The sequence below is a fragment of the Watersipora subatra genome, chromosome 10 (genome assembly GCF_963576615.1).
Source record: "Watersipora subatra chromosome 10, tzWatSuba1.1, whole genome shotgun sequence".
In the NCBI taxonomy this organism is placed as follows: Eukaryota; Metazoa; Bryozoa; class Gymnolaemata; order Cheilostomatida; family Watersiporidae; genus Watersipora; species Watersipora subatra.
In genome coordinates, this window is record NC_088717.1 from 26,758,813 (window position 1) to 26,774,054 (window position 15,242).

At 34.0% G+C, this 15,242-nt stretch overlaps 1 protein-coding gene across 1 annotated transcript in view; it reads left to right on the top strand.

The window, feature by feature from the left end:
- The first annotated feature begins 2,050 nt into the window (after window positions 1–2,050).
- Window positions 2,051–15,242, top strand: part of LOC137407401 (phosphatidylinositol 3,4,5-trisphosphate 3-phosphatase TPTE2-like) — a 28,927-nt gene continuing 15,735 nt past the window's right edge. The window contains exons 1-3 of the mRNA XM_068094049.1: window positions 2,051–2,286; window positions 8,316–8,511; window positions 14,319–14,594. Of these exons, the coding sequence (XP_067950150.1) occupies window positions 2,091–2,286; window positions 8,316–8,511; window positions 14,319–14,594 (668 nt within the window). The 5' untranslated portion in view covers window positions 2,051–2,090. The remainder of the gene's footprint in view (window positions 2,287–8,315; window positions 8,512–14,318; window positions 14,595–15,242) is intronic.

Sequence of the window (15,242 nt, forward strand, 5' to 3'; positions counted from 1 at the left end):
TAGGGCTAACATAGGGTTAACATAGGGCTAACACGAAAAAATCAAATGATTTAAATTGTTGATTCAAATGATGGTATAAATCATGGCATCATAACTTTTATTTTTGTGTAATTTTGCAATAGACAGTGTTTCTTGAGAGGCAATCTCGTTGTGATGTAGCAAATCTGTAAACACTTCTCTGTCATGAATCAGAGAGTGTGGTAGAGGTAATTGACTACATTTGTAGTACAACGATACAGAGGGTTCTTGGAAGTTGGGACCTATGAGTTTACTTAGTAAACCACAAAGCAGGATTAATTGTGAGGCAGCAACTGTAAATGGGACAATTTTCCCTCTAATCCTCTATTTAATAAATGACATTTTGACAGCAAACTTTTTACTGCGATCAGATCAAGTGCAAGTGTTGAAGAGTCGTCTTAACTTTTGGTTTCATTCTTTCAAAAATAAGAAACCGGCAAGGTACTAACAAACTGGTATTTATATTTATAATGATCGACTGCATCAATTGCACCAATTGCACCAAGGAAGAATGAACTTAAATATCTCATAGTGCTTGTTCATGATTGGCTCTCATTCATACTTTGTGTGAAACTGCTAGTAGCTCTACTGCACTAACTCACATGTAGTCGGCACATTATGGTTTTATATGGCTGTTGAATGTAAGAAATATAAAAATTAGTCAAACTAAAGCATATAAGTCACCAATACTGTAAAGTAGGCTCACCAGCATTCTGATGTGTAATTCACCGACTATTTACATTAGCAAAGATGAGCGAAAAAATCAAATTTTTCAAAAAAATCATGAACTTTAAAAAAATCAATTGAAGTTAAAAAAATGTTTTTTCCAAATTTTGTGAATAGTAACAAGTCGTTAGTAACAATGTCAAAAGTTTTTGTCCTTGTTACTAGTTATTGTTACTGTTACTGTTATTGTTACAGACCTGTTAGTATGCAATGATTTTAGTGCTGCGCAATGATTTTAATGCCTAGATGTTGGATAGTGCATTTCCTATTTATTATGTTATTATGGCAGCCTGTACAGGTGCCCTTTCAATGGTCATGCCACTTACACACACCCTCATGAGTTGTTTCGTTTTGCTAATTTTGTTAAAGGTTGACTTGCAACAAAATTCACATTACAGTTATTTGGTATCAAAAGATTCACCATGTCTTACTCTGTTGTGTTGTAGGTGCCAAATATGTGAAAATATGATTACAAGCTATTAAAAACTCAAAAGCGAAAAGCGGCCATAGATTGGAATCTCTTTATTTCGATGACGTAACCACGAAATTTGGTTATCGTCTTGTCACGTATGTTCTCACGCGAATTAAAAGGCCAATACAAAGCTCAATATAAAACTTATTATAGTACTAGTTTATGACAAACACTTCAGGTTTTACCGAAGACCCCGTATCAAATATAGATGCTCGCTACTTTACAGTTTTGCTTCGGCATTATTCAATTGTCAAGTCGTTCTCTGATCATGTGGCCCAATACTTCGCAAATAATTTTTGCAACACTTTTCGATTATCACAGGTAACCAACAGGCTCGTCACGCTTATCAGACAATGATATGTAATCCTTCAAGCTAAGATTAAAAAGTTTAACGATTTTTTACGGTAAGTTATAAGATATCAGTGCTAAAAGTGAAAGCATTACAATGACGATAAAACAGACGCGTAAGAACAACAGACATAGTTTTATTGAATGCGTGAAGTATAGTTGTGAAAATATTTCGACGAATAAGGTTGCAAGAAAGTGTAAACAGAAACCATCTCTCACAACTACATCACATTTGAGCCGTTTTGGAAAGGGAATCCAAACTACGGCAGTCTCGTGTGGCTGCGATTTTCTGTTCGTTTTTGAGCTTTTAAGAGCTTGTAATCACCTTTCCACATATTTTGCACCTACAACACAACAGAGTAAGACATGGTGAATCTTTTCATATCAAATAACGGTAATGTGAATTTTGTTGCAAGTCAACCTTTAAGATATAGATGTGTGATTAATTTACTTATCGGTTTTATAGTGGTAATACCGTTTTACTTGCACGATCTTACGAAAGCTAATCTTCTGCACTGTTGTAGCAATGAGTTATAAAAACATGTCTGAAGAGTCATCAATTAGCAGCGCTGATAGCCTTCATAGAGGCTCTCAGCCTACTGACAATCATACTGCTCCTTCAACACCGTCCACACCACCAGCGATTCTCACCATCACCAGAGAAGGCGCTCAGCAACCAACTGTTCTAGCTGTACATACATCATCAACTCTTACCAAAAAAGGTCATTTGCTAATAAAATCTTTTGTTGCAGGTGCTGAGAGCCTGTAAGTATCTCTTCGCGATTCTGCTGCGCATTAACTGTTTGCTGTTATTGCTACATCTTGCATAGCTAGCTTAACAGCTAGTGTGTATAGGAGTTGTTTGTTCTTGTTACTAGTTTGTGTGATATTAGTTTATCATTTTGCATGTGCGTATGAGTTTACTAAAATTACTAAGAATCGAGTCTGGCTGGTAAGTTTTTAGTTTTTTCCAGTTTAATTAATTAGCAAATGCTATGGCCTGTGGTTGCACTATAGTGGAGAGTTCATGCACATTATAATTGGTTGATTAACACTTCTACTTCTTATTTAGTAATGAACACAGGCTATGGTTATCTATACTGTATATATCTCTCTCAAAGTTGCTCGTGTATGTGTTCGTGTATTCCTCTGTTGTTGTGAATGTCTAGCTATAGCTATTATTTTAGCATTGCGCCCATTGATGCCCCTGTTAAGAAATATTTTGAGACCTAAGTATATGCAAGACGATGCTTTTTCGTCTTTGTTTCGTTAGAGCTAATTTATTCTGCCCCACGATATTGACAGTAACTCACCTCAAACTTAAAATTTGGTGATTTGTGTACTGACTGTTTACGTTATTAAGAGATATACGTTGCTCACCATGGCGAGTTCAGCGTTATCCATTTTTGATAAAACGAATAAATAAAAAAGCTTTAGTTAAAAATTTCAAGTTTATTGAAACATCCTTCAAGTATGTGTTTAGTAAATTAAATTCATTCAAGTTAGATTCAGTGTTTATGTTACACATCTGTCTCGAAAGTAAAAACTCTCCATGTAGTACATTTTAATGTTATATTATCTTGCAGATAATATAACATTAAAACATATAAGATAATACCACAATATGACATTTTGTGGTTATTTTCTTGCAGATAATATCTACAAAATGCACTAAAGTCGTTGTAGGTACCTATGGTTACTAAGGTTAACATATTGTTTTGTTACCATGTTTAATTTTGATGATTTTACCAGGAGGTGATTGCATTAGATAATGACTGAGTTTCTATACCACACTGTGTACGTCTATAGCCTACAATATTTCCGCATCCCAACACTGGCATGCCCATTATTGCATGCCAACACTGAAATGAACTGAAATCATATAAATTATATACCAAATCATTTTTGATTGTAATTGTAGCAAAATAGAATATATATAGCCATTACTTGCTGATGATTTCACATTTACATTTAAACACCTTTACAGTTTTAGTTTTCATCCTGACTTATTTCAACAAAACACTTCTTTCAAGTTATGAAGTTTGAAAGTTACAGTTGTTTGACAAAGTTTTAAAACCTTTACAAATGTTTTTCTTTTCGCTCTTAATTTATTTTAATTACACAAAACACTTCTCTCATGATATGTAGTTTGAAAGTTAAAGTGGCAAAAGTTGTTATATATATAAATCAATTTTCTGACCAAAGTCTTTTTCATTACCTGGGCAATGCCAGGTAGTACAGCTAGTCTATAAATAAATCCTAGAATTTGTCTGTGTGTCCTTCGGTATGTCAGGCTATAGTTATTTAAATCTTGGAATTAAAAGCTCACATTCTGCTGGATTTGATCTCACAAAGATCACAACTGCGTGTTGCGAAGGGTGCATTTAGCCACCGAGCTATGCTGTTCTTACAATTCTATTGCTTTTATTACACACCGTATATCGTATGCACGCGCTAAATGTGCACTTTTGATTATTAACTAATGTTACCTTTAGAATTTTTTTTTTTTAAATTGTTTAAAAACTAATTTTTCGTGCCATTACTTATTTTTTTAATTGGTAATTTTAAAATGTGCCGTTACACTTCTATTGCGATTGTTTAAGTGTAAATGTGAAATCATTAGCAAATAATGGCTAAATATAGTCTGTTTTGCTACGATTACAATGAAAGATTATTTGATATACAATTATATGATTTTAGTTTGTTTCAGTGATGGCATCATAAGGTGAAAATATCATATAGAGTGGTATAGAAACCCATATTAACTATTTCATGCAAACACCTGGTAAAAATCATCATCATTAAAAAATAGTAACAAAACAATATGTTAACCTTAGGAACTATAGTTACCTACAATAACTTTAGTGCATTTGGTGGTTATGATCTGCAAGAAAATGTAACATTACAATGTACTATGCCTAGAACATACCGTGGGGAAGTTTCACCTTCGAGACAGGCGTGTAACATAAACGCTGAATCTAACTAAAATGAATTTAGCTTACTAAACACATTTAGTAAACTTCAAACTTTCAACTACAGTTTTATTACTCATTTGTCTGCGAATCTATTTTTACCATAACGGATAACGCTGAACTGGCCATGGCGCGTAACGTATATATTTTAATAACGTATATAATCAGTACGCCAAATTTAAACTTCGAGAGAAATTTTTGTTGATTTTTATGGCGTGAAAACAAATTCGCCTTAATATGGCAAAGAGGAAGAAGCATCGTGGTGCATAGTAAGTGAAAAAATCTTACAACAGGGCATCGAAACCCGTAGGCGCAATTTATCAATTATACGTCATTTAGCGTGTAAAATCGAGGAAAATGTAGGCCTCTACGGTATATAGTAAGAGCTATGTACCGTTATCGCAAAAGCCTTTGTAGACTTGTAGTTCGTCGATTGGTTTACAAACATGCGGTTTAAATCTGCATGATTTCAAATCCAGCACGATTCGAGCTTTTCGTTCCAAGATTTCAATAGCTATAGCTGGACATACCGAAGAACAGAATTACAGAAAACATGCAAACTTTGAGATTTATATATATATACTAGCTGTGCTACTGGACGTTGTCCGGGATTAATATCAGCTTACAAACAATGAGAGTTGCCTGCCACTTGCTATTAGCGTGGCACATTGCCAATTGATAACTAGAGTAAGCTAAACTAATAAGAGCTATCAGCTTCTCGTGACGTTATGCTATCACCCTGCGTAGTAACGGAAAGCCGTAGCGTATTTGCTCCTGTGTATAGCAGCATATATCGCCTAGATATTTATCAAGCGTGCGTGGCTGAAATAGTAAGGCATCGGACTGGCAAACTGGATGAATGGAGATCAAATCTTCAGCGATACGGATTCTTTAGTCCAAGATTTTAATAGCTATAGCTGGAGCCATTATTGAATGCTGTAGTCTAGTGGATAAGCTCGACACCTCAGATCTGGAGGTTCCGAGATCAGATTTTCTGCAAAGTGGATTTTTCGTTACTAAAACGTTATCGCTATAACTGGACAGACGGACACTGCGATTTATAGATATACTAGCTGTGCTACCCGGCGTTGCCCGGGTAATAAAAAAGTCTTTGGACAGAAAATTGATTTGTATTTAACATATAACAACATTTGCCATTCTACCTAAAGGCATCTGTAAAGGTTTTCAAACTTTGTCAAGCAACTTTTAAACTTCATATCATGAGAAAAAATATTTTGGGCAAGTCGAATAAATTAAAAAAATAAAATGACTATAAAAAGGTTTAGATGTAAAAGTGAAATAATTAGCAGGTAATAGCTAAATTAAGTCTGTTTTGCTACGATTACAATATGAGATGATTCGGTAATGATACAATTAATACGAACTGAGAAAACAAAATAAAAATTCTGAATATGTTGAATTAATAATAACAATTCTTGCATAGAAGTGTGTGTATAAAAAAGTTACTGTTCCACCAACAGCTATCCATCAAAACTCTGAATACGACGATACTGGTACGCCGATGTGTAAAAATGAGATATTGTATAGTGTCTTTGTCTGATCGAAGGTGAGAGAATCTAGATTTTAGAGGTTATTCCTACTCGAGATAATACTAATACTCATACAATCTTTGTTTTCAAGAATCATTCTGTATATATTATTATATTATCCCAACAATATTATATTATTATAACACTATAAAAATCTGTACAGGAACAATTACACTGTAGATTGTATTTATACACTCTTAAATATTAACCTTTCATCTTAGCCCACAAAAAGGGGCATGTTTCTGTTTTTGTTTATGTATTATTTTTAATCAATAAAGAGTTCATCATCATCGAGATAATACAATTGTCCGCTTGGAAAGTCTTAACCTTTACGGCGATTTATCAATTGAACCTTAAGAAAAGCCGGAAATAGAGGTTCACAAAAACGCAAAAAAGGCATCGTGTTTCATGGAATTAATAGAGTTTAGTCGCCAAATTCTAATATCGAGAGAGTCTATTGTCGATATCATTTTGCCGAAAATAAATTAGCCCTAATACGTTGAGGACAAAAAAGCATCGCGTGTCATGGAGCTAAAAGTTTATAGAGTTGTAATTATTACGTCATTTTTGTGTGATAACAGAAAACGATGAATAGGTTATGTATAGAGGCGCACTAACTAGAGATTCTGGTTATGCACCCTAGGGGTGAAAAAAAAGACACAGAATAGCTGCACCCTTATATAAGCTGCATGGCTCAAATCATCAGACAAAAGTAGCGGCTGATAGTCCGAAAAGTACGGTGCTCATATTAATGCAGTTCGCTTTGTACGACCGAATCGAAAAAGGAAAGACTACCCCTAAGACACTTATGTATTCGCCTCATCTAACTTTCGCGTTTTCGCGGAGCCATCCTCTCGCGAAAATTTCATATGCGAAACTAAGCTATCATAATGAACGAGCGAAAACGCGAAATTAAATAGCTTTGTTCATTGATAGTCCAAGAAACAAATGGCAGCAAGCGATCAAATTGCATTATCGACCTCGCCCACACCATTCTACCTGCGGTTCACAATTACAAACTAGTCCCAAATTGAAATTTTTTTCTTATCGGTGAACCGAACCTGAGAAATCTAATTATGTTTGTTCCACTGCATTTATTTTCACATCACTATATTTTCGCACTCATCAGAGTTGCGAAATTAAGTTGCAGTGAAATTTTACTATGTATGCTACTCACAAAACTAAATACTAGCGAAATATAAGTGTCCTAGGGTACTCTATAAGGTGGACAAACACTCACACACACACACAAATATACAAACAAATTTTTTGCCATTTATATAGTAGATATTTATATAGATGTATATATACCGTATATATAAATATTTGCTGAATGCCTGGAGTTGCCCGGGTAATAAAGAGTTTTTGCTGAGAAAATTTATTTTCAATCAACATTGCATCATTTTAATAAAGTTTATGCTATATAGTAGACGCTCCTATAACACAAATTCCTGACAGCGTAAAAAATTTATACAGTTTTTGCTTCATACTAAAAATTTCCATATAATGTAGTGTCAAGAAGAGGCAACTTTTCAAATTCTATTTGAATGGTAACATATCAGAAAAAGAAACAGAAAAATGCCGTACGTATATCATTATATCTATTGTATTCACAACTTCCATGACATTTTAGTTCCTCGTGTTAGATCGTCAGATGCCTCGAGGTAGATAGCTGCGCAATTGTTAATAAATATGGTCGATTGGTGCGGGTGTTACAGCGTCGGTCTACCATTATGAATGTAACGAGTTGTGAGTATTGATAAAAGTCAACTTTTATCCTAACCTTGACCTGGGGTTCAGATAGACGAAGAACAGGTAAACACCGCTCATTTTATAGTAAAAATATATTTTTGTTTACTTTATTGCAGCCGTATAAAATATTTGTTATTAGTTTTACTCTGCAGATCGACTCTGTTGTCTAAAAAAATGAACAAATCGTTGTAAACGGATGTCAGATATGTGCGTTCCTCATCAGCTTATTGTAATATTACCACAATCATAGTCTATAAAACCAGTGAAACTGATCAGAAAAAGGAGACACGCTGTCGATGCAAACTAATAATATTACAGTTACGATACAGCCAACAAATTAAAAAGTTGTATCTAGTTTTCATTTTATATGATTAAAAGGGTGAGTTTGAAAAGATCTTGGAAATGTTTAGACAATTTGTGTCTATATCTATATATATTAAAGTGACAATGCGCATTATTTTGTTTCACATTTGGTAGACCCAATTCCAGCATCGAATTTGAATGGGACAGGAGATACCGGGGTCACGAAGGTAATGACATCACAGCAAGCGCACAAGAGGCAACTTGCTGTAAGCTCAAGCGAGGATAATTCCTCTTTTCCATCTGCATCGAATCTAAAAGATTTTGAATGTCCTGCCGGAGACCGATACAAAATTCACACTTCTCAGTTAGAGTGAGTATCCTGTTTCGTGCGCTTGGAAGTTTGACTTTGTACCAAAGTTCAAAGTATTTAGTAGATCTCGACATACGAGTTTAATGCGTTCCGCGACAAAGCTCGTATGTCAATGATCTTGCATCTCAAATCGATTTGTTTTAATATAAAATAACAAAATACAAATAAATCATCTGAAAGAAATACCTAAAAACAGGATATTGATTTAAAAAATGTGTTTTTAATTGTTTTAATTCATTACTATGCTTGAAAAGTAACAAATACCTATTTAATGGTTATGCTCTGCAATAAAATGCAGCATTATTATGTGCAGTGCGCCCTCGCCATACGATTTTAATCCATTCCAGGGTGGGCATCATATAGTGAAAATGTCGTATAGAGGGATATAGAAACCCATAGTAATTATATAACGCCGACATTCCCTCGTAAAAATCATCAAAATTTTATACAATTGCTGTACATATTAAAACTTAGTAAAAATATGTTAACCTTAGTAGCTAGCTACATGTATAGTTACTGTAGGTAACTTTAGTGTATTTAGTGGCTATGATCTGCAATAAAATGTAGCATTACAATGTACAGTGTGTATGTGCAAGAGCAGCAGTACATACCATAGGGAGTTCTTACCTTTGAGACAGGTGTGTGACATAAACTTTGAATTTACCCTAAATGAATTTAAACACACAGAGCTAAGTTTTAGTATGTATTTTTAATTATTTACCAAACTTCAACGTTTTCATCGCTAAAATTTTATCGCTAATCACTTTCCAGCTTTGTTTTCACTACAATTTTTAACCGACCTTATTAAAACCTTTTTCAATTTGATTCGACAAGAAAGCCCGGGTGATGGTGTTATCGAAAGCGGCATCTTGCATACTTCACCATTTAATGGCCATCAAAAGGAAAAATAAAATTTCATTACTGTATATTTGGAGTGACATGACTCGAGCTGGTACATGTAGTAGGTAGAGCAGAGAGGAGGCAAAAAATCTTTCATACGCTAATAATGTTACTGTACACTTGAAAATGAAATTAATGCGTAATGAAGGGGATTTTTGTTAAAAGGTTAAGGGAAGTTGTCTGATCCCTGACCCTCTGTTATAAGGAATTGCAACTCCAACTTTTCTGCTAATTTCAAAACAAAGATGTTACTTCTTTTTACATGAGGAATGCTGAACTAGAAGAAATCGATCATCGTTTATCGTTCAAGGGTTTTGAGGTTTTCGGCGTACAGCATATTGGCATCTTTGTTATTTCAACGTAATAAGCACACCGACTGCCTAATTTGAATTTCGAGCGAATTTTTTTGTTGAATTCATATGGCAAATTGGGATTCGTATGGCAAGGACAAAAAATCATTGTGTTCCATTTATTAAGGCGAAAAAATCATATCATAGGGCATCATAACCTGAGGGCACTCTGTACAGTGCTTGGCTCTTTCTGTCTCCCTTCTTGACTGTCTTCCATCTTCACTTTTCATCGGCTTTATTAAAACTTTTTTAAATTGATAAGATGAGAAACACTAAGCGATGCTGTTTTCGTAAGTAGCCTGTTAAATAATTAGCTACCTAGCAACCGCATCGAGTACCGTTTTGTATGTTTGTATCTCAAATTCGTTTCATCTCTCCAGGCAAAATTTTGTTTAGAATTTTGCTCTGGTCTCAAATTTCTCGTATGTCGCGGTATGTCTGTATATCAAATGAGTTGGCCTCATTTTTATCAGACAGTGCAAGTTTGGCAATCAACCATAACGTCTAAGACATATCATGATTACTACACATACCGATTTTATTTGTTGCATTATTCACTTAAATATGAAGGCATATTTAGCATGTCATTAAGACTGAGATGTATTCAAATGCTGTTGATAGTAAGTTGTGATCAACAGTGATAGCTGATGTTCACATCTTGCCTCCTAACACTGTTGGAATAAAGCCAGTTCCCATGTTTCTGTAGTGCAATATTGTTTGAAACACCGGGTGTGCAATATTGTTCGGAATTCCCGTGGTGCAATATTATTTGGAATTCCTGTTGTGCAATATTGTTTGGAGTTTCCATGGTTCAACATTGTTCCAATTTTTCATGGTGCAATATAGTTTAAAACTTTAAAAATAATTATATTTCGCATAATTAAATTAGTTTATAGAGCTTAGTTTATAGCACTTACAACTTTTACAATCATTAAGTTCTATATTTTCTGTGAAGGATTCTTTTATCTGCTATTATTTTTTGTGTCTGCTATATCCACGACTCCCAAACACTTTATCGCAGATAACTGAGTATGATTTGTGTCTGCTATATCCACGACTCCCAAATGCTTAATCACAGATAAATGAGTATTTTTTGTGTACGCTGCTATATCCAAGACTCCCAAACACTTTATCGCAAATACATGAGTATTTTTTGTGTCTGCTAGATCCACGACTCCCAAATGCTTTATCACAGATAAATGAGTATTTTTTGTGTCTGCTGTATCCACGACTCCCAAACACTTTATCGCAAATAAATGAATATTCTTTGTGTCCACTATATCCATGACTCCCAAACACTTTATCGCAGATAACTGAGTATGATTTGTGTCTGCTATATCCACGACTCCCAAATGCTTAATCACAGATAAATGAGTATTTTTTGTGTACGCTATATCCACGACTCCCAAACACTTTATCATAAATAAATGAGTATTCTTTGTGTCTGCTATATCCACGACTCCCAAACACTTTATCACAGATAAATGAGTATTCTTTGTGTAATTTCTAGAAATTCCACTGTCATACAGCCCACGACCAAAGTGATATTGGAAAAAAGAAAGGGTACTGATGGTTGAGAAATGCAATATTAGCAGTCAAATGACACTGCAGTGCAATAGGATAACTTCAATGGTAGCTGTAATGTACTGGGTAAAGGGTGTTATTATATACAACAAACAACAATAATGAAAGAAAAGATTATATGTTTATATCTCTCCCCCTGCAATAGGAGAAATGCAATATTGGCCAATATTAGAAGTAAAACGCACTGTAAACGCAACCAATATAATATTGGTTATTCTAATAACCAATATTATATTAATAATCCCAAACCCCAGTAATACAGTAATAATAGAAAACTATACAGTAATAATAGAAAACCAATGAACAATTTTGTTTACATTTAAAAACGTCATAGTTAACAATATCAAGAAGTATCAAGAAGAATATCCAAACTTATAATTAAATATCGTAATCTCATAAAAATCGTTAGAAAAAAATATCATCGTCATTTCCTTTACTTACACTGCGTTGGACATCAGTTAGAATACCGAAGTACTAAAATGTGTCTGAAATGTCTGTTAATTTGAAATTGGAAAAAATGAAACGATTTCAGTACTCCTACGTTAATCACCGAAACCTTCGGCAATTCGACAATGCTATAGACTGGTGAAACATGCACGTTATTTTTATGTGAAATGTGCACGATTGAATCGTTCTATTTTTTGTCGCTTGGCGTTTCAATTTCCGGTCTTAACTTTTATAAAAGTGAGGCTTGGCAAGTTTTAATAACGATTTTTGTCCAAATAAATCTCTATTTGTGTATAATTCGATCAGATGGGTAAGTTTTTAAAGAATTTCGATAATTTACAAAGATTTGGTAACATATTTAAATAGGCCTATATGTGTTTTGTATCGTTATTATACTTTAACTAATCTACAAAACGATGGTTAAATTTGTTGATGAAATTTTAATACAAGGGTTCGTCTCATTGTTGATGAATAATTTTCGTAAGTTGTGTGCACATGCATTTATCATAAAAACTCCCAAACTTCGCATCCGCTCGTTTGGTCGTGGGATTATTTCTCCTTCATCAATTACGAAAGCTTATACATTAGCTATCATTCAACTTGGTTTAACGTTGTTTACTTGTTTCTCAGTGATGAAGTGTTTGGGAGTCGTGGATATAGCGTACACAAAGAATACTCATTTATCTGTGATAAATTAAACCAACGTGTCGATCTAGAAAATTATCAGTATACCTGTATCTAAAAATTGTATATATACATATACAATATATGTACAATATATATGTGTGTATATACATATACAATACATATATTTTGTATATATATTGTATATATATTATTGTAATACTATGTATGTAATATTATTGAGAATGAATTGACATCAGAAAATTAATATAGCTATGAGCATCTCTATTTCTTTATTACGTAAAAGAAATACCGATATCAGAACAAAAGATGACCAAAATACATGTAAACTTGTCACTTTCATAGTGGTTGGCTACCTAAACACCTCATCTACAAATTAAGTTCTATATAATATTCTCCTGATACTATCTCAGAAGGAAGTTTATTATAACAATATTTTTATCGTACAGTCATACCTTGACATAGGAACTTGATGCGTTCAAGGACTGAGCTCGTATAGGTATCTCTTTTCTCATATCTCTAAACACCATTTCCTATATAAAATAACTAAATACAAATTAATCCGTTGGAACACTATGAAAAAAAACACCTAAAAACACGATATTAAGATGCAAAAATGCGTTTTAATTGTTGTTATTCATTACCTACGCTCACTAAGTAACAAATAGCTATTTAGTAGTTATGATCTGTAATAAACTGTAATATTGCTATGTAGAGTACTGTATGGAGTTCATACCAAGTTGTGACAGACGGTAGTGGCTAACAATAGTGTGAGAAAGACTTGACAGCAACAAGTTCGGCAAACTAGACTTTTGTGGCGCTACATAAAATCATTTTTGAATTTAACTTACGGTTTTTATTTTTTATTACCTATTTGTTTCTGGCCCTCCGCTTTCTGCCTCACTTTCACTGTAAATTTTAGCCGGCCTCTTCAAAAGCTCTTGCAAGCTGATTTCTCGAGAAAGACCAGTGCCATCCAGAACTGGCTTGCCTGCTCATATCTCAAAGTTTTTCCATATCTCGGGGCAGAAACTTCCTTAAAATTTTGCTCGTACCTCAATTTTCTCATGTATCAAGGGCACTTTTATGTCGAGGCATGAATGTATAGGTTTGAATTAAATATAGGAAGATAGTGGTATTGTTGTTTTAATTTGGCCACTCTTTAAGAAGGTTTGCCAGTTCATTTAAAAGAAAACTTGACGTTTCAAGTTTCAGCAATATATCTATCTATAGTAATGATAAGAACTATCAATTTGACAAATTTTACCGATAACGGGTTTTATAAGTTTCTAGAATCCCAACAAACTCGTGAGCAACAATATCTCATGAATTGTCGATAGTAGCACTGCTTCATTATCAGTACTAGTGCGCTGGCAGTCTTGTGTGCTGTGAGAAGTTGTCATGTGTAATAACTATGTGTACAATTATTCCGTGGTGCAGCAAGGTGATCGAGCAGCACATTGGTAGCACGCTTGGTTGGAGATCCGAATATTTTGGTTCGATTCCTGTGTGGTGCGTTCCTTTTTTTAATGCTCTTAGCTTATGGTAAAGATTATAGAGATGGATGTTAGTATGGATAGCAATGCAGCATGGTTAGGTTAGTTACAACAGGTTAGTAATGCAAGATATCTCCATTAGAAGGTATGAAGCTATCAGCCCTGTTTAGTCTAACAGTGCATATCTACTAAATTTTTAGCTGAGGCCTCCTAAATGTTTATGAATTCATGGTAACTGTTCATCAGCACAATTAACAGAGCCTGAATTTTCTGTATCAGTTTGTTTTACTTCAGCTTATAGCCTTATATGCAAAGTAAGCGTTTCTATGAAGATTGTCCAAAATACATTTGCGCTATTTATACTCTGACATGGTACCTTTTACAGACAATTCAGGGCGAATGTGAAGAGATTAACAGATCACCTTGTCTTTAGAGCTATCACCTTGATACTGATATGCGTGGACCTCAGTATTGTTATCGTAAGCGTGGTCAAAGTGGAAAAGGCTAAAGGTATGTACGAGGCCTTGGAAGTTGAGGAGGATGCAACCGTGAGAGCAGACCTCAACTATCTGGAAAAGGAATTGGACCAACTAGACTTTGTCGCTATAGCCTTTAGCTCATATTTTATAATAGAGGTCGCTTGTAGAATCTTCGCTCAAACGTAAGTTTATATCTTGCTTATAGAGTTATTCATTTATTCACGAGGACATCGGTGTTATAAGAGAGTATTGCAAACTATATTGGCTATATCGCGGTATGGTCTAAATCATCAGAGTATATAAACTGTCAGATTGTAGTATAAAATATCGGATTGTAGCGTGCTATACCTATATCAGAGTGTATAAACTGTCAGGTTGTAGCATAAAATATCGGATTGTAGCATGCTATATATCAGAGTATATAAACTGTCAGATTGTAGCATAAAATATCGGATTGTAGCATGCTATATATCAGAGTATATAAACTGTCAGATTGTAGCATAAAATATCGGATTGTAGCATGCTATATATCAGAGTATATAAACTGTCAGATTGTAGCATAAAATATCGGATTGTAGCATGGTATATTAGATATCTATCTTATAATATAGCATACTTTATCAGGGATAGCGTAAGTACAAGATGGAATATCAGAATATTAGTGTAAAGCATAGATTATATAGTATAGCATAATATATTAGAGTATAGCATAGATTATATAGTATAGCATAGATTATATAGTATAGCATAGATTATATAGTATAGCATAGATTATATAGTATAGCATAGATTATATCGTATAGCATAATATATTAGAGTATAGCATAGAT